The following is a 17,561-nucleotide window of genomic DNA, read 5'->3' as shown; positions in this document are numbered from 1 at the left end:
ATCCTATCCTACCACAAACAAGGGTCGGCTATAGTCCGTCCCATCATCCTACCACAAACAAGGGTCGGCTATAGTCCGCCCCATCATCCTACCACAAACAAGGGTCGGCTATAGTCTGTTCCATCATCCTACCACAAACAAGGGTCGGCTATAGTCCGTCCCATCCCATCATCCTACCACAAACAGGGGTCGGCTATAGTCTGTTCCATCATCCTACCACAAACAAGGGTCGGCTATAGTCCGCCCCATCATCCTACCACAAACAGGGGTCGGCTATAGTCCGCCCCATCATCCTACCACAAACAAGGGTCGGCTATAGTCCGTCCCATCATCCTACCACAAAATAGTAAAGTAAATAATTTAAGTTTGGTTTGACGTAAGAAGAAACGTAAGTGTTTTGGAAATAAAATAATAAAAAATTACTATTTTTGTGTGTAATTTAGAAAACAATCTATTCAGAAATAAAATAACTAGTAGTAAATTTCATAGTATGAAAAAATGCGTTCCCTGTGGGACAGTCTATAAATTTGTATTATCTATTTCTTTTTTCTTTCTTTTCTTTTCTTTTCTTTCTTTCTTTCTTTTCTTTTCCTTCTTTCTTTCTTGTATGGCCTACCAAATGATACCCACCAATGCACCATCTCATGAAATGTGGACGGGTAGCCTATAACTATGGTTAGGTAGTTTCGTGTTTAAGATTTAAGATTGAAGCACACACCTCCGTTATCTGGGTGTTCTGTCCATACAGTGGCTTAGTGGTTAGTTGTCAGTGATCAGTGAGAGAAGTCGATTAACTCGCTATACTTCGCCATTAAGTCATTACAAACCGTACTAAACAGCACCTGCCTACATCAGGGCCGTACCTGGTACAGATAATGGGAGGGGGTACATTAGTAAAATAATCGGAGCAGTCAGTGGTGTAGGAAGGTGCCAAAACGTGGGGACACACACACACACATACACACACACACACACAGACACACACACATACACACATACACACACACAGAGACACACACAGACACACACACGGACACACACACAGACACACACACACAGACACACACACGGACACACACACATACACACAGACACACATACACACACACACAGAGACACATACACACACACACACACATACACACACAGACACATACACACACAGAGACACACAGACACGCACACACACATACAGACACACACACACACAGACACACACACATACACACAGACACACACACACAGACACACACACACACACACACACACACACACAGACACACACAACACACACACACACAGACACACACACAACACATATAGTCCTACACACACAACACACACACAACACATATAGTCCTACACACACACACACGCACGCACACACACAAACACAAATAAAAAACATACATACATACATACATATAAACATACATACATATATATGTGTGGCCCCCTTTTTAGCACCTTCCTACGCCACTGATCTATATATATATATATATGTATGTATGTATGTATGTATGTATGTCTGTATGTGTATATGTGTATATGTGTGTGCGTATGTGTATGTGTGTATTTATATATAAACCATCGCTGCTGCTTTTGGATCAAGAAAAGTGTAAGGTGGGGGGGGGGGGGGGGCACACGGTCCCTTGCCACCCGCTTCCTACGTCAGTGATATATAAAAATATAAATAGATATAAATCATCGCTGCTGCCACTGGATAAAAAAAAGTCAGGGCGCATGCCCCCTTACCCCCACCCCACCCGCTTCCAACGCCAGTGACAATAACTTCTCCATCTGGACTAAGTAGGCACACAAATCATTAGATACAGTTATATTTAGTCTCACTTCACAGAGAAAATATCACGTTGCAGTGAAGTATTCCAAAATTAAGTTAATTAATTATCTAATTTTAATTTGTGAATGAAGACTCATGGAAAACATTCCTTCTTACCCACCCACCCCGGTCCCCCACCTTGATAACATTTCGAACAGCCCTTATTTGAATAGCTAAACAGGGTAATCGCAGTTTCCGTTTATTCCCACACTAGTTGACCCGCCTATCGCGAGATGACCACAGAGTCCAAAGTCCATGCCGATTCACTGTGCATGGGCGGATCCAGGAAATATTTTTAGGGGGGGGGGGGACCAAAAAAGAAGGGCACATTGACTCGTCAAAAGGGCACCTTACTACAAGTTTTGATATTTACAATTAATATGAATTCCTACAGTTCTACGTCATAATATACTAGCAATAATGAAGTAAATTGGCGTCACTCGCGTTAGAACCTCAATGGGGCCCCATTGAGACTCAATAACACAGACACATATCTGCAAGCTTGCGCATGTACACGAAAATCTTGATTTCATTTATCTACAATATAATTATTGTTTACTTAAAAAAAAAAAAATTCTACAAACAAAAAGGGCACTTGGACATTTTGAGGGCACTTGAACAATTTTGGGGGGGGGGGACGCGTCCCCCTGGTCCCCCCCTTGGATCCGCCCATGCTGTGACGTAGTTAGATTTACGAGAAACCGCGGAATGTGGTTCACGACACCCGACTCACTGATCATAAACCGATTTGTTCGTGACGACCCGCTTTGTGGAAGGTTGCGTAACACCAAAGCAATATATATGTGTGCGCGCGCGTGTGTGTGTGTTAATAATAATATATATATATAGTAGCAACTCTCATCAATTGGTTTCTCAAAAAATCGAAAAACAAATTCATACTGTGTAATTTACTACAAGTTATTTATTTCCGAGCCAGTTGATTTGTAAATTGCACACACTAATTCTATAATTTCTTTGTTATTTCCAAAACACTTTTACATTTCTTCTTACTTCAAACCAAACTGAAATTATTTACCCCCCCCCCCCCCTGAACATTTTAATTATAATAGAATGATGGGACGGACTATAGATCTTCCTTTCTTTTTCTCCCCCTCTCTGTCTCTCCCTCTCTGTCTGTTTCTCTCTCTCTCTGTCGGTCTCTCTGTCTCTCTCTCTCTCTCTGTCTGTCTCTCTCTCTCTCTCTCTCTCTCTCTCTCTCTCTCTCTCTCTCTCTCTCTCTCTCTCTCTCTCTCTCTCTCTCTCTCTCTCTCTCTCTCTCTCTCTCTCTGTATAAAAGTGGGAGAGCACGAGCATGTTTAGAGTGTTACCAAGCCAATAGCTGAAGACCTTTATCTATGTAACCCCCCCCCCCCCCACTCGACGACACAGATGTACGTTTTTGTTTCGTCATAATCTATAAATAAGGAATAAAATATTACTTGTAATAGCTCCCCCCCCCCCCCCCACACACACACACACACATACACACACCACTCCAGACATCGATCCTACGGACGTCTATTTTATAAATTTATTGCTGAGATTATTCCGAGGACGAAGTATGTTTCCATCAAACGCAAAACGACGGATTACGGGTGGAGTTTAAGGTTTTGTGAATCTTCTGTTTTTATCTTAATAAATTATAGCTAGACTTAAACTAATCTATTTATTCTGAAAACTATGACATGCTAATAATGTTGGTGAAATGAACATCAAATCGGATTAAGTGTGATTAAAGGGGATTAACTCGCATTACAACAGCGGTCTGGGTCATTTGTTTCGCTGGGCGTTTACCTTTACGATGAATGTTAATCCGACTCGATGTACATTTCAATCAATAAATCGATGAAGCCATATTTACGACAAATACATAATTGTGAGAAACGTTGCGACGTGACGTACCACTGTCTATCTTGGAACTTTGAAGTAGTGTGCGTAGTAATACTGAATAATGTCTGTATATGTATTTTGCGAAGAGCTATCATCATCATCTTGTCACTATAAAATTCTAAACATCCATTGTACAGTAATACATCATATGCAGTCTTCTGCTAACGACCTGAGGCTGAACGCGTTGAATCTGGTTTCAAATTTAGAGTAGAGACGCCAGGACACGCAGGGGACCGTGGTTCGAATCTTTGTGCGGGCTGATCACTTCATTCACGGAGCTACCGTATATATTAGAGGTATCACGTGAGTTTAAAGTTTTTTTTTTTTTTTGCCACAATCATATGTTTTTATCTTTCAGTACTTTTATTTAAATACTAAATGTAAGCCGTGCTTATAGCATGGGGACGATTAGATGGGTGTGGTAGCCTTATAATGGGCTCCCCCCCCCCCCCCAAAAAAAAAAAAAAAAAAAAAAAAAAAAAATAATAATAATAACATACCGCCGAGTAGATAGCCACTTCTGTGTTAAATAAGAAAGATGGCGGCTTCCATCGCCGCTGTATTTATGGAATTCATGCAGTATTTAGCACGATTTGTGTTAGGTAGTCGACTGAACCTTAGTGCAAACAGATCCTTGCGAAGTGTGGTATCGGCCAGGGGCGGGACGTAGTCCAGTGGTCAAACGTTCGCTTGATGCACGATCGGTCTGGGATCAATCCCCGTCGGTGGACCCATTGGGCTATTTCTCGTTCCAGCTAATGCTCCACATCTGGTGTAACAAAGGACGTGGTATGTACTGTCCTGCCAGTGGGATGGTGCATATAAAAGATCCCTTGCTGCTAATCGATAAGAGTAGCCCATAAAGTGGCGACAGCGGGTTTCCTCTATCAATATCTGTGTGGTCCTTAACCATATGTCTGACGCCATATAACCGTAAATAAAATGTGTTGAGTGCGCCGTTAAATAAAACATTTCCTTCTTCCTTGTATCGGGTCAATACAAAGAAGGGTGTTGTGACGGAGACAGCCGTCTGCACATTAACTTTTGACCGGGGTCTGAAACAACTGGAATAGCACTTTAATGTTCGAACCCCTGCGCGTGCTGTAACCTCATCGTGGTGCAGGGGTGTAACATTCTCTTAGAGAATGGCCAATACAGCACAAACTGAAATTTTGAGTAAAAGTCAGTATCTATCTGTGATATTTCTATTTTTGCACAGTTCATTACATTGTGTTTTAGTTTAATTGTTGAATTTTTATATTGATGTTGATCATCAAATGTTTGTTCCATTTACCATAGTTTGACACCCAATAGCCGATGTATTTTTCGTTCTGGGGTGTCGTTAAACATTCTTTCATTCATTCATTCATTTAATGTTCGAAAGCCAGTACATGGAGTAATTAACCCAAGAAGGTTCCCTCTATTAGTTAGATGATATCTGTGGTGTTGGTAGTTTTAGAGAATTATTTCGCCACTCTTCCATAAATGGCAGGACTGCCAAAGATGGGACCCAGCTGCCAAGAATCCAAAAAGGGGATATAAGCTGAGAGTTCGTTCTGTATAGGAACTTGGGTGGCAAGCACGTATAGAGAGGCGGTGGAAACGCTGTCCCCTGGGCGAACTATATTAGTCCAGTGGACATAGGTAACTATATTTTACTGCTCTGTAGTAACTGAAAGGTATTTTGTTGTGGCATTCAAGTATTATAATTATGTGTATTCTTGTTTTGCTTAGTGGGGGAAGGACAGCTGGTAATCTAAGTCAGACCGACTAAAGTAAACTGTAGGCGTCGCTTACCCAAAATATGTATAGAGAGGTTATAATATCATGACCTGGTAAATTATAGGTCCTCTCAATATTGGATGTAGGAAAGACTGAGGATAATAATAAATTATTCTAAGGTTGTGTGATGTTTTAACTGTGAGTGATAGCTATATCCCTACTTGTCAAGTGATTAAGTTTACGTGTGGTGCTCAGCCTAGAGGTGATGGGACACCGGTTTTAACAGGCCATGTAAATGCTGTAACACTTACCTGGTATTGTATAATACATATTTTGAAACTAAACTGGTGTTGTTGTCTTTCTAGTGAATTTAACGTTGGTTGATAGTAAATATAAATATATATACGATCTTGTTCCCTGAATACCCCTAGAGCCAAGCCTATCGGGTAGAAAACTACCCGATACAGGGAGATCTATATATATAGGCTGGGATATTTGGAGAAATACTGTTACATCCATTGCGGACTTCTGATTCTGTTACCGGGGAACTAAGTGGTGGGAGCAGTTGCCGGTAACGACGTTTAGAACCCCTGTGACAGGTGTCGGCAGTACACATGAAAGGTGGAGAAGCGGTCAGAACAATTGGAAACTATTAAAACGACCCTGTGTATTATATTATAGATTACGGGTGACAGTGCGGTGTATTTGTTTGATGGTTGCGTGACTAGACGAAGACATTGTATTACGGGTGACTGTGTGGAGTATTTGTTTGATCGTAACGTGACTAGACGAAGACATTGTATTACGGGTGACTGTGTGGAGTATTTGTTTGATCGTAACGTGACTAGACGAAGACATTGTATTACGGGTGACAGTGTGGAGTATTTGTTTGATGGTTGCGTGACTAGTTTGATCGTAGCGTCACTAGACGAAGACATTGTATTACGGGTGACTGTGTGGAGCATTTGTTTGATCGTAGCGTCACTAGACGAAGACATTGTATTACGGGTGACTGTGTGGAGTATTTGTTTGATGGTTGCGTCACTAGACGAAGACATTGTATTACGGGTGACTGTGTGGAGTATTTGTTTGATCGTAGCGTGACTAGACGAAGACATTGTATTACGGACCGGCCTCGGTGGCGTCGTGGCAGGCCATCGGTCTACAGGCTGGTAGGTACTGGGTTCGGATCCCAGTCGAGGCATGGGATTTTTAATCCAGATACCGACTCCAAACCCTGAGTGAGTGCTCCGCAAGGCTCAATGGGTAGGTGTAAACCACTTGCACCGACCAGTGATCCATAACTGGTTCAACAAAGGCCATGGTTTGTGCTATCCTGCCTGTGGGAAGTGCAAATAAAAGATCCCTTGCTGCCTGTCGTAAAAAGAGTAGCCTATGTGGCGACAGCGGGTTTCCTCTAAAAACAGTGTCAGAATGACCATATGTTTGACGTCCAATAGCCGATGATAAGATAAAAAATCAATGTGCTCTAGTGGCGTCGTTGAATAAAACAAACTTTACTTTGTATTACGGGTGACTGTGTGGAGTATTTGTTTGATCGTAACGTGACTAGACGAAGACATTGTATTACGGGTGACTGTGTGGAGTATTTGTTTGATCGTAACGTCACTAGACGCAGACATTGTATTACGGGTGACTGTGTGGAGTATTTGTTTGATCGTAACGTGACTAGACGAAGACATTGTATTACGGGTGACTGTGTGGAGTATTTGTTTGATCGTAACATGACTAGACGAAGACATTGTATTACGGGTGACTGTGTGGAGTATTTGTTTGATCGTAACGTGACTAGACGAAGACATTGTATTACGGGTGACTGTGTGGAGTATTTGTTTGATGGTTGCGTGACTAGACGAAGACATTGTATTACGGGTGACAGTGCGGTGTATTTGTTTGATCGTAACGTGACTAGACGAAGACATTGTATTACGGGTGACTGTGTGGAGTATTTCTTTGATGGTTGCGTGACTAGACGAAGACATTGTATTACGGGTGACAGTGTGGAGTATTTGTTTGATGGTTGCGTGACTAGACGAAGACATTGTATTACGGGTGACAGTGTGGAGTATTTGTTTGATGGTTGCGTGACTAGACGAAGACATTGTATTACGGGTGACAGTGCGGTGTATTTGTTTGATCGTAACGTGACTAGACGAAGACATTATATTACGGGTGACAGTGCGGTGTATTTGTTTGATCGTAACGTGACTAGACGAAGACATTGTATTACGGGTGACTGTGTGGAGTATTTGTTTGATCATAACGTCACTAGACGCAGACATTGTATTACGGGTGACTGTGTGGAGTATTTGTTTGATCGTAACGTGACTAGACGAAGATATTGTATCTTGGTCTGCTGCATGTAGCGGCGTTCTCTCTTTTTTACTTTCTTACTTCAAATTGCTACCCTCTCCCTACAAAAATCCTCCACCCGCCCTTGGTGTTTCTTATAATTAATACGGACAAATGAAATGTTACTAAGAAATCAATGAAACTGATATTTTAGTTTTTGTTCTCACATGCGTGAATTTGATTCTAATATTGAAATAATGACTACCGGAATGAAAATGGTTTGGGTGATCGCCACTGTCGGTTGCCAGCGGTAAGACACACGTGGCTGTCACGATTACGACTCCCCGGTGAAATTAAATAATTGACTGTATGATAATTAGGAATTCTGTGCACATGTCAGACAGTGATTAATCTTCATTACCATGTTGTTGTAGTCTAAACAATTATCTTTCCACTTTGACAGTCTACTTTATTCAGGAACGTGGAACTGTGTTTTTCAAATAGGGGGAGATGTTCAAGACACAAACACGCACACACACACACACACACATACATAGAGATAGAGAGAGAGAGAGAGAGAGAGAGAGAGAGAGAGAGAGAGAGAGAGAGAGAGAGAGACTGAGAGGGACAGACAGAGGGATAGAGTGACAGACAGGCAGAGAAACAGACAATCAGCGAGAGATAGATATATAGAGACACAGAGAGAGAGAGAGAGAGACGGAGACGGAGACAGAGGGACAGACGGAGATAGAGACACAGACAAAAAATCAGCGCGCGAGAGAGAGAGAGAGAGAGAGAGAGACTCGGAGATAGAGAGAAAGAGGGAGAGAGAGGGGCAGGCAGGCAGGCATGCAGACAGACACACACACACACACACACACACACACACACACATTCACACATAGACAAAGAGAGAGAGGGAGGTTGGTATAATTCATATACAGTAGTATCAATACAGTGTGAGACATTATACATGTAACCTTAAAAGGTTTTCACGGAATGAATGAATGAATGAATGAATGTTTAACAACACCCCAGCACGAAAAATACATCGGCTATTGGGTGTCAAACTATGGTAATGCCAATAAATAAAGTGATGATCAACATCAATATAAAAATTCAAGGTTTAAACAAAAACAGTGTAAAGAACTGTGCAAAAATACAAATACAAATATCACAGAATTTTACGGATACTGAATTTTACTCCAAACTTCAATTTGTGCTGTATTGGCCATTCTCAAAGAGAATGTTACACCCCTGCACCACGGTGAGGTTACAGCACGCGCAGGGGGTTTTCACGGTGACCGCCACATCACAAACTAGTGTCAACTCGAAACGTGAACAAAACTTTCACTTCCTATCAACTGGCAAACACGTGCTATTTTTCAAGTTCACTCACAGAACATCTTGATCAAAGTCAGACAGTTTATTGGATACATTTTGTTGAACGTGACTTATCAGTCGCTTTCCGTACGTTACCCTAGCCTGTGTGCCGACAATACTAGAGTGTCGATGAACTGTTTAGTGAAAACCTATACCTGTTTATTCAAAGCGATACAAACATGTATACGTAGCTCGTTTTAGTTCTGAGATTATAAGCAGTAAAACAGTTTCTAACGAGCATTATATGTTGAACAAAACAGGTACGTATATAACTACTTATATGCTTATTTGAAATCAATAATAAACGGATGTAGGATGTTTTGGAGATGGGGTGCAAGTGAAAAAGAGCACCTATAAGTACAGGCCTGGAAGATCAGTGGGCAGAGTGCTCACGTCAGATGATTGGGTCGTAGGATCAACTATCCTTCCATTGATCAAGATGTTCTGTGGATGAATCCATTCTTTGATTGCCCCCCCCCACCCCACACCTCCACATCCCATCCACTGACCCACGACTGGTATATCAAAGCCACGATGTGGGAAAGTGTATACAAGATCCACTGATGGTAATGAAACATTGTAGAATTACCAATTGTTTAACAGTAGTAGCCGATGATTTATCAACCATTATACTATGGTGATTTAACAAACTTTACCTACATTGTATTGTATTGTATAACAATCATTATTATTTTTAAAAATTAACAATCATTATTATATAATGGCAATCTTCCAAGGAAACGCCCCACTAATATCCCACGTAATAATAATAATAATTATAATAATCGTATATACATTCGTCAAACATATATTTTTTAATCCACTTCTGAATTCTAGGTTTGTGTACCCCATCATTCACCCCTAGATCTGCGCCTTATAACCCCATCCCCTAGATCCACCACTGTGTCCCTCGCACTGTGTGGAGAGGTTGGTTCCTCATCACTGCACGCGCCTGTGTGTAAGTGTTGCAAGTGGACGAGATACGCTGGGGTGTTTATCCCACCTGTGTTCCACCTGATTTGCTCCACTAACCAGTTCCACTTGTAGACGACTCGCTGCATTTGACACTCGCGTGTCCCGGGGCTAGCTTCGCATCACCGGGCACGCATTGTGATTCGAGATACCAGCATGTGGCGTGACCTCGCTCAAATCTGACCTCCGGCACCCCGCTATACCGCCCCAGTACCGTTGTAGTACAGACGACGTCGTAACAGTCTATATTGTTTTTACACCGAGGAGGCAACACGCGGTAGATCGTATTTCGCGTTATTGGAACCAGTCCCACTGCCGATCGGTACACTTCTTCGCACACCGTCTTTCAGAAGGAACTGAGTTGGCGGACGTTGTGTTATTGTGAGTACTGTCAGTATAGTATTTACCTAGTTCCATATTTTACTGTTGGTATTACTCACTGACACCTGTAAGGGGTTGTTGGTTTAAAACGTGGGTACCGGGTTGTGATATACCGTGTGTATACGGTGTGTTGTGGTTGGATACACGCTGTATGTAAGTCAGTGTTATAGAATGCCCTGTTCGGTGTTTATTTCGCTAGTGCCAGATGTTGGTGATCGATACACACACTTGTAAGAGGCGGGAATTCAAAATGGACACAAGTAAATATACTAGAATTATTATAGGCTTACACCTTACTTAGCTGTTTGTTTATTGTCAACTCGCTTTACTCAGAGGCGCTGTGATTCTATATATAACCCAGTTAGTCCTTCCGAAATCTAGGAAACGTGATTAAACGTAAAATGGCTCATAAAAAGTCATGTATGCAGTTCGCTCACTAAAGTCGTTAGTTTTAACACAGTAGGGCAGTCCACGACTGGCCTCAGGGGGAGGTCAACTGTTAGATCAGTTGAAGTGTTGCAGCAGACTAGAAAAGTTCCGGTCTGCTGCGGAAACTGGTGGACATCACATGGCGGGGGTGGGGGGGGGGGGGGGGGGGGGGGTGGGGGACAGTGACTATTATTTGAAACTGTCGTGGGAAGCGGGGAGGGGGGCAAGGAAGCCCCCACTTTTCAGATATTTTGCTTTATATTTGCTCTATAATAGTGTAAAAGTGTGTAAATATAAAGGTGTGCCCCCTCACGTTTTGGCATCTTCCTACGCCACTGTTTGAGATGATATACTGTATTGGCGTTTTGTGTTAAAACTCGAATTTTATGATTATAGCCAACTAAGGGGCTGGATCTAGCTCAGTTGGTGTAACGCTCGCCGGAGGTGCTTTCATCGGTCGATTGAAACCCCTCGGCGAACATATTCTCTCATTGTTGTTTTCTCTTTGTCCTAAGTTAGAGCCCCACCACTGGTATATGAAAGGCCCTGGTAAATGCTGTCCTGTCTTTGAAAATACATGCAAAAGATCCCTTGCTATTAATGGACAAATACAGCGGGTTTCCTCTGAAGTCTGCCAATGATTAATTGATCAATGTGTTCTTTATATCCAATTAAGATTCATGCATGCTAATCTGGACACACACTTGGCTATGTGAGCTGTTTATCCAGGGACGAGTAATCGGGCTGCGAACCCTGTACCTATCAGCTTAGATGGGTTAACCACTAGACCATCAAGGTTCGTTACGTCGACTGGCAACATATCGCTTATTACTAGTGAATTAGTATATTAATACCGTTAGATGGTCAGGACGTCACAGTGGTCAGCTGACCACTGGTCATTACCCAATCCATGTATCATAATGATAAATGAATCGGATTGGCGAGCAGGTTAACCAGCACTGGTTGGTTGTGGGATCGCAACCCAGTACCAGATGAAATGAGAGACATTATTAATTAAAATTTCGGAATTATAAATTTATCAGACTTTAATATTAAGTCCAAATAAAACAACTTAATACACCAGCGTGGAAATGTGTGTATATAATACCAACATGTAATGTAATGTTGGACTGAAACAACTTAATACACCAGCGTGGTAATGTATGTCTATAACACCAACATGTAACGTAATGTTGGACTAAAACAACTTAATATACCAGCGTGGTAATGTGTGTATATAATACCAACATGTAATGTAATGTTGGACTGAATGTCAGTAATGTTTTATTTCCTGGCACCGTGGACGAGGGTTTTGGTGGCAGTCACGTTCTACAGTCGGTATTCATCCGATCCCGTAAGTAAATACGTCTCTATGTGTATTATGTCTGTATTTTCAAAGTTAATGTTTGTTTTGTTTAACGACACCACTAGAGCACATTGATTTATTAATCATCGACTGTTGGATGTAAAACATATGGTCGTTTCGACAGTCATAGAGAGGAAACCCACTACAATTTTCCATTAGTAGCAAGGGATCTTTTTATATGCACCTTCCCACAGACAGGACAGCACATACCACGGCCTTTGATATACCAGTCGTGATACACTGGCTGGAACGAGAAATAGCCCAATGGACCCAACGATGGGGATCGATCCTAGACCAACCGCGTATCAGGCGAGGGCTTTACCACTGGGCGACGTCCCGCTCCGTATTTTCGAAGCCCTGGCAAAACGGTTGTGTTGTTGGTACGAGACTAACAACATCTGTGTCGGCCTTATCAATATTGTATGATTCTGTCTCCATGCGTGTTGATTACGGCTTGAAACACGCATGTTACATCAAATGTGAAGTGTAGAAATACCAGGATTTTTTGTAGTGGTGGTGGGTGGGGATTGGAGGTTATATGCAATTACTTAAATGGAAGTATATTAGCGGTAGGTGCGTTTTAAAAATGAGTGGCAAATGGTTTTTTCGTCGTAAGCAGGGCTTCAGACCCCATCAACTCCCTAGATCCGCGCCTGAATACAGGTTGAATGAGTGAACGAATGTTTAACACCCAAGGATGAAAAGTTCACCGGTCATTGGGTGCTATTAGGGATGATAATACTGGTTGAATGAATTAACAAATGTTTAACGACACCCCAGGACGAGAAATACGCCGACCATTGGGTATCAACTAAGGTAAATGTATAAATGATAATACTGGTTGAATTTTTGTGTGGTAGCAACACGTGACAACGACATCACGCGTTTGTACAGGTGTCATTGTCTTTCATGGACGTGGGGACCGGTTTAACCATCACCGGACGAGTTACAGATCGATCTACGAGACCGTTGTCTGTCAGTCCGTCACCATTCTTTGACATTAATTACAAACGAGCGCAATTCTAAAATGAGCAATGACATAGAGAAGAGAATAGCGAGAGATAACGTTCGCGGTGAATTTTATTCACGGCCAGTTTGCTCGTGTGGACTCCACGCCGCCACTTGCTGATTGGAGCAAATGTACAACAGTCGTGTATGGGGCGATGTATTCTAGGATCGATATTCGGTGGCTCCACTTACTGGGTTATTCTCCGCTGCCTCCAGTGCGCGACGACTGATATACTAGGATCGAAAGTCGTGGTATGTGATCTAATACAGAAGCTGTATTGCCCATACTATACCCATACACGTGGGGTAATAGTGCCCGATCCACGTGGGGGTAATAGTGCCCGACCCACCTGGAGTAATAGTTTCCGACCCACGTGTGGTAATAGTGCCCGACCCACGTGTGGTAATAGTCCCCGACCCACGTGTGGTAATAGTCCCCGACCCACTTGGAGTAATAGTCCCCGACCCACGTGTGATAATAGTCCCTGACCCACGTGTGGTAATAGTCCCTGACCCACGTGTGGTAATAGTCCCCGACCCACGTGTGGTAATAGTCCCTGACCCACTTGGAGTAATAATCCCCGACCCACATGGGGTAATAGTCCCGACCCACTTGGAGTAATAGTCCCTGACCCACTTGGAGTAATAATCCCCGACCCACATGGGGTAATAGTTTCCGACCCACTTGGGGTAATAGTCTCCGACCCACGTGTGGTAATAGTGCCCGACCCACTTGGAGTAATAGTTTCCGACCCACTTGGGGTAATAGTCTCCGACCCACGTGTGGTAATAGTGCCCGACCCACTTGGAGTAATAGTGCCCGACCCACTTGTGGTAATAGTCCCCGACCCACTTGGAGTAATAGTCCCCGACACACTTGGAGTAATAGTCCCCGACCCACTTGGAGTAATAGTCTCCGACCCACTTGGAGTAATAGTCCCCGACCCACATGGGGTAATAGTCTCCGACCCACTTGGAGTAATAGTCTCCGACCCACTTAGGGTGATAGTCTCCGACCCACGTGTGGTAATAGTCCCCGACCCACGTGTGGTAATAGTCCCCGACCCACTTGGAGTAATAGTCTCTGACCCACTTAGGGTAATAATCTCCGACCCACTTGGAGTAATAGTGCCCGACCCACGTGGGATAATAGTGCCCGACCCACCTGGGGGAATAGTTCCCAACCCCCTGTAGGGTAATAGTGCCTGACCCATGTGGGGTATGGGATAATAGTCTCCGACCTACCTGGGGTAATAGTCCCCGATGCACGTGGTGTAATAGTCCCCGACCCACTTAGAGTAATAGTGCCCGACCCACCTGGGGTAATAGTGCCCGACCCACTTGGAGTAATAGTCTCTGACCCACTTGGGGTAATAGTCTCTGACCCACTTGGAGTAATAGTCTCTGACCCACATGGGGTAATAGTCTCCGACCCACTTGGAGTAATAGTGCCCGACCGACCCACGTGGGATAATAGTGCCCGACCCACCTGGGGGAATAGTTCCCAACACTCTGTAGGGTAATAGTGCCTGACCCACGTGGGGTATGGGGTAATAGTCTCCGACCCACTTGGGATAATAGTCTCCGACCCACCTGGGGTAATAGTCCCCGACGCACGTGGGGTAATAGTCCCCGACCCACTTGAAGTAATAGTGCCCGACCCACCTGGGGTAATAGTGCCCGACCCACTTGGAGTAATAGTCTCTGACCCACTTGGAGTAATAGTCTCTGACCCACCTGGGCTCCACCGAACCTGTATGCTACCAGTATTGATTTGACATGCCAGCAGAATTTAATGAGGTATGTGATATTTAATGGATGAGCTATTGTTCGGCGACAGCTGTTGTTGAAAGTATAGCGGTTGGATTAATCGTGGCCACACGTGTACCTAGTGGTAAATGGCTAGGACAGGAACAGAAAACCAAGCCTGTGTACACGGAATAGAAGTCCTTATATTTTTAGTAATAGCGTTTTCATAACACGTGTAGATTGAACGAAGGTAACAGAATTCGTCTAGGTGGTTCCGGCTTCCAAATTTGTATTTTCGTATTCCCGGACTAATTATGAGCATGTATGGTGACTGAAGCGTAGAACTGCTAAAAGTTAAAATAAATAATAAAAAATCTACAAAATAACAAAAAAGATTTAGTGAAAGAAAAAAATAAATATTAAAATAACCAAGTCCATGTACTCGCTTTCAAATCGTGCCCCACCCACCATGTAGGCACCCACCTACAGGTATTACAACTTTCAGTCAAATATCCAGCATACCCAAACCATTAAATGTGTACATATTTTACTGATAATACTTGAGTGTTTGCAACGAAAAACGTTAACAGTATTTGTCCTCCGCCCACCCCCACCCCATCCCCCTGGCTCGTACGCTTATGAAAATATACTATGATACGTAAATAGAAAATATATACATATGAGAGACTGTGTGTTTGGAGGATGCCTCTGTCCCTACATATGAGAGACTGTGTGTTTGGAGGATGCCTGTGTCCCTATTTCATTTGAGGAAGACTCAACATAGCCAAGTAGAATAGCGATCGCTTGATGCGCGGACGGTTTGGGATCGATCCTCGTCGGTGGGCCCGTTGGGCTATTTCTCGTTTCAGCCAGTGCACCACGACTGGTATATCAAATGACGTGGTATATGCTGTCCTGTCTTGGAATGGTGCATATAAAAGACCCCTTGCTACTAATGGAAAAAAGTAGCGGGTTTCCTCTCTAAAATTAAACGTCAAAATTACCAAATGTTTGACATCCAATAGCTGATGATTAATAAATCAATGTGCTCTAGTGGTGTCGTTCAACAAAACAAACTTTCGTTTTGTACACCTAACGTGTTTCTGCGTGGACTGACACGCCGTACTGTTGCTAACTGGCTGTAATCAGTCTATCCGCTGATAACCTCATAGTGACGTCAGCAATCAGTGAGCAATCACTCACCAGTATCTGGTTTTAGATGTGGGGGTTCCCCTCGCTTATGTCGACATTTCTAACTGGATATATCTATGAGCGTCAGCAACACGTGTTGTTGCCATGTCTATTCCGCAGCCGTGTCACCCTGACACACACACACACACACACACACACACCATTTCATCAGGTTGTCACACTGGAAGCGACAAAGACAGGTGTAAACAGCTGTGTGGGGAAATATTCACGCAAATATCACAAGTTAGTATATTTAAAATTGTGTACGAACATCAGTGTTTAAAATGTTGAAAATTAATTAAGTGTATTTGATATTTTGTATATTAAAACATTACAATGTTTGAAAACGATTATGTACAATGAATTGTGGATAGAATTTAATAGTAAACTGTTTGATCGAAGCGAGCACGATACCAGACCATCTCATCCTTCCTACAACGGCTTTTGATACCAGCCATGACATGAGACCGGTTAAACTAAACACTTTAATGTCCACCGATTACTCGTATTGTGTTTTGTATTACAAAGTATTGTTGCACTTTGATCTCTGTCCCATACTTCCTGTGTATCGCTGTGAACCTAGCTATGGTGCTATGCACTAAGTAACTGGTACTGTGTTTTGTGTTCCCAGAGTTTGACGCGCGCATGCAGAGTGTGTATGGAAGGGATCACTGTTTGACGATGGCAGAAATGGACGTGGGCGAAATGAAGATGGCGGGAGACGAGAACAAGTACACGTTCAAACACAAAGCCATGTCGGTGATGTTGTCCGAGATGCAGGCCTTCCAACGACGTGAGTCGGTCATTACCGTACACCAATAGGTTTATAACTATAGTACACAACATGGCATTACCGTACACCAATGCGTTTATAACTATATAGTACACGTCATTACCGTACATCAATACGTTTATAACTATATAGTACACGTCATTACCGTACACCAGTACGTTTATTACTATATAGTACACGTCATTACCGTACACCAATACGTTTATAACTATATAGCACACGTCATGTCATTACCATACACCAATACGTTTATAACTATATAGTACACAACATTACATTACCGTACACCAATACGTTTATAACTATATAGTGCACAACATTACATTACCATACACCAATACGTTTATAACTATATAGTACACGTCATTACATTACCGTACACCAATACGTTTATAACTATATAGTACACAACATGTCATTAACGTACACCAATATATTTATAACTATATAGTATACGTCATTACATTACCGTACACCGATACGTTTATAACTATATAGTACACAACATGTCATTAACGTACACC

At 42.7% G+C, this 17,561-nt stretch overlaps 1 protein-coding gene across 1 annotated transcript in view; it reads left to right on the top strand.

Annotated features, from left to right (window-relative positions):
• Window positions 1-3,936: 3,936 nt before the first annotated feature.
• Window positions 3,937-17,561, top strand: part of LOC121369383 — a 26,886-nt gene continuing 13,261 nt past the window's right edge. Inside the window, exons 1-2 of the mRNA XM_041494448.1 lie at window positions 3,937-4,033; window positions 16,876-17,037. Of these exons, the coding sequence (XP_041350382.1) occupies window positions 16,890-17,037 (148 nt within the window). The 5' untranslated portion in view covers window positions 3,937-4,033; window positions 16,876-16,889. The remainder of the gene's footprint in view (window positions 4,034-16,875; window positions 17,038-17,561) is intronic.

The sequence above is a fragment of the Gigantopelta aegis genome, chromosome 3 (assembly GCF_016097555.1).
Source record: "Gigantopelta aegis isolate Gae_Host chromosome 3, Gae_host_genome, whole genome shotgun sequence".
In the NCBI taxonomy this organism is placed as follows: Eukaryota; Metazoa; Mollusca; class Gastropoda; order Neomphalida; family Peltospiridae; genus Gigantopelta; species Gigantopelta aegis.
The sequence above is the reverse complement of the archived record's forward strand: the minus strand, read 5'-3'. Positions and strand labels throughout refer to the sequence as shown.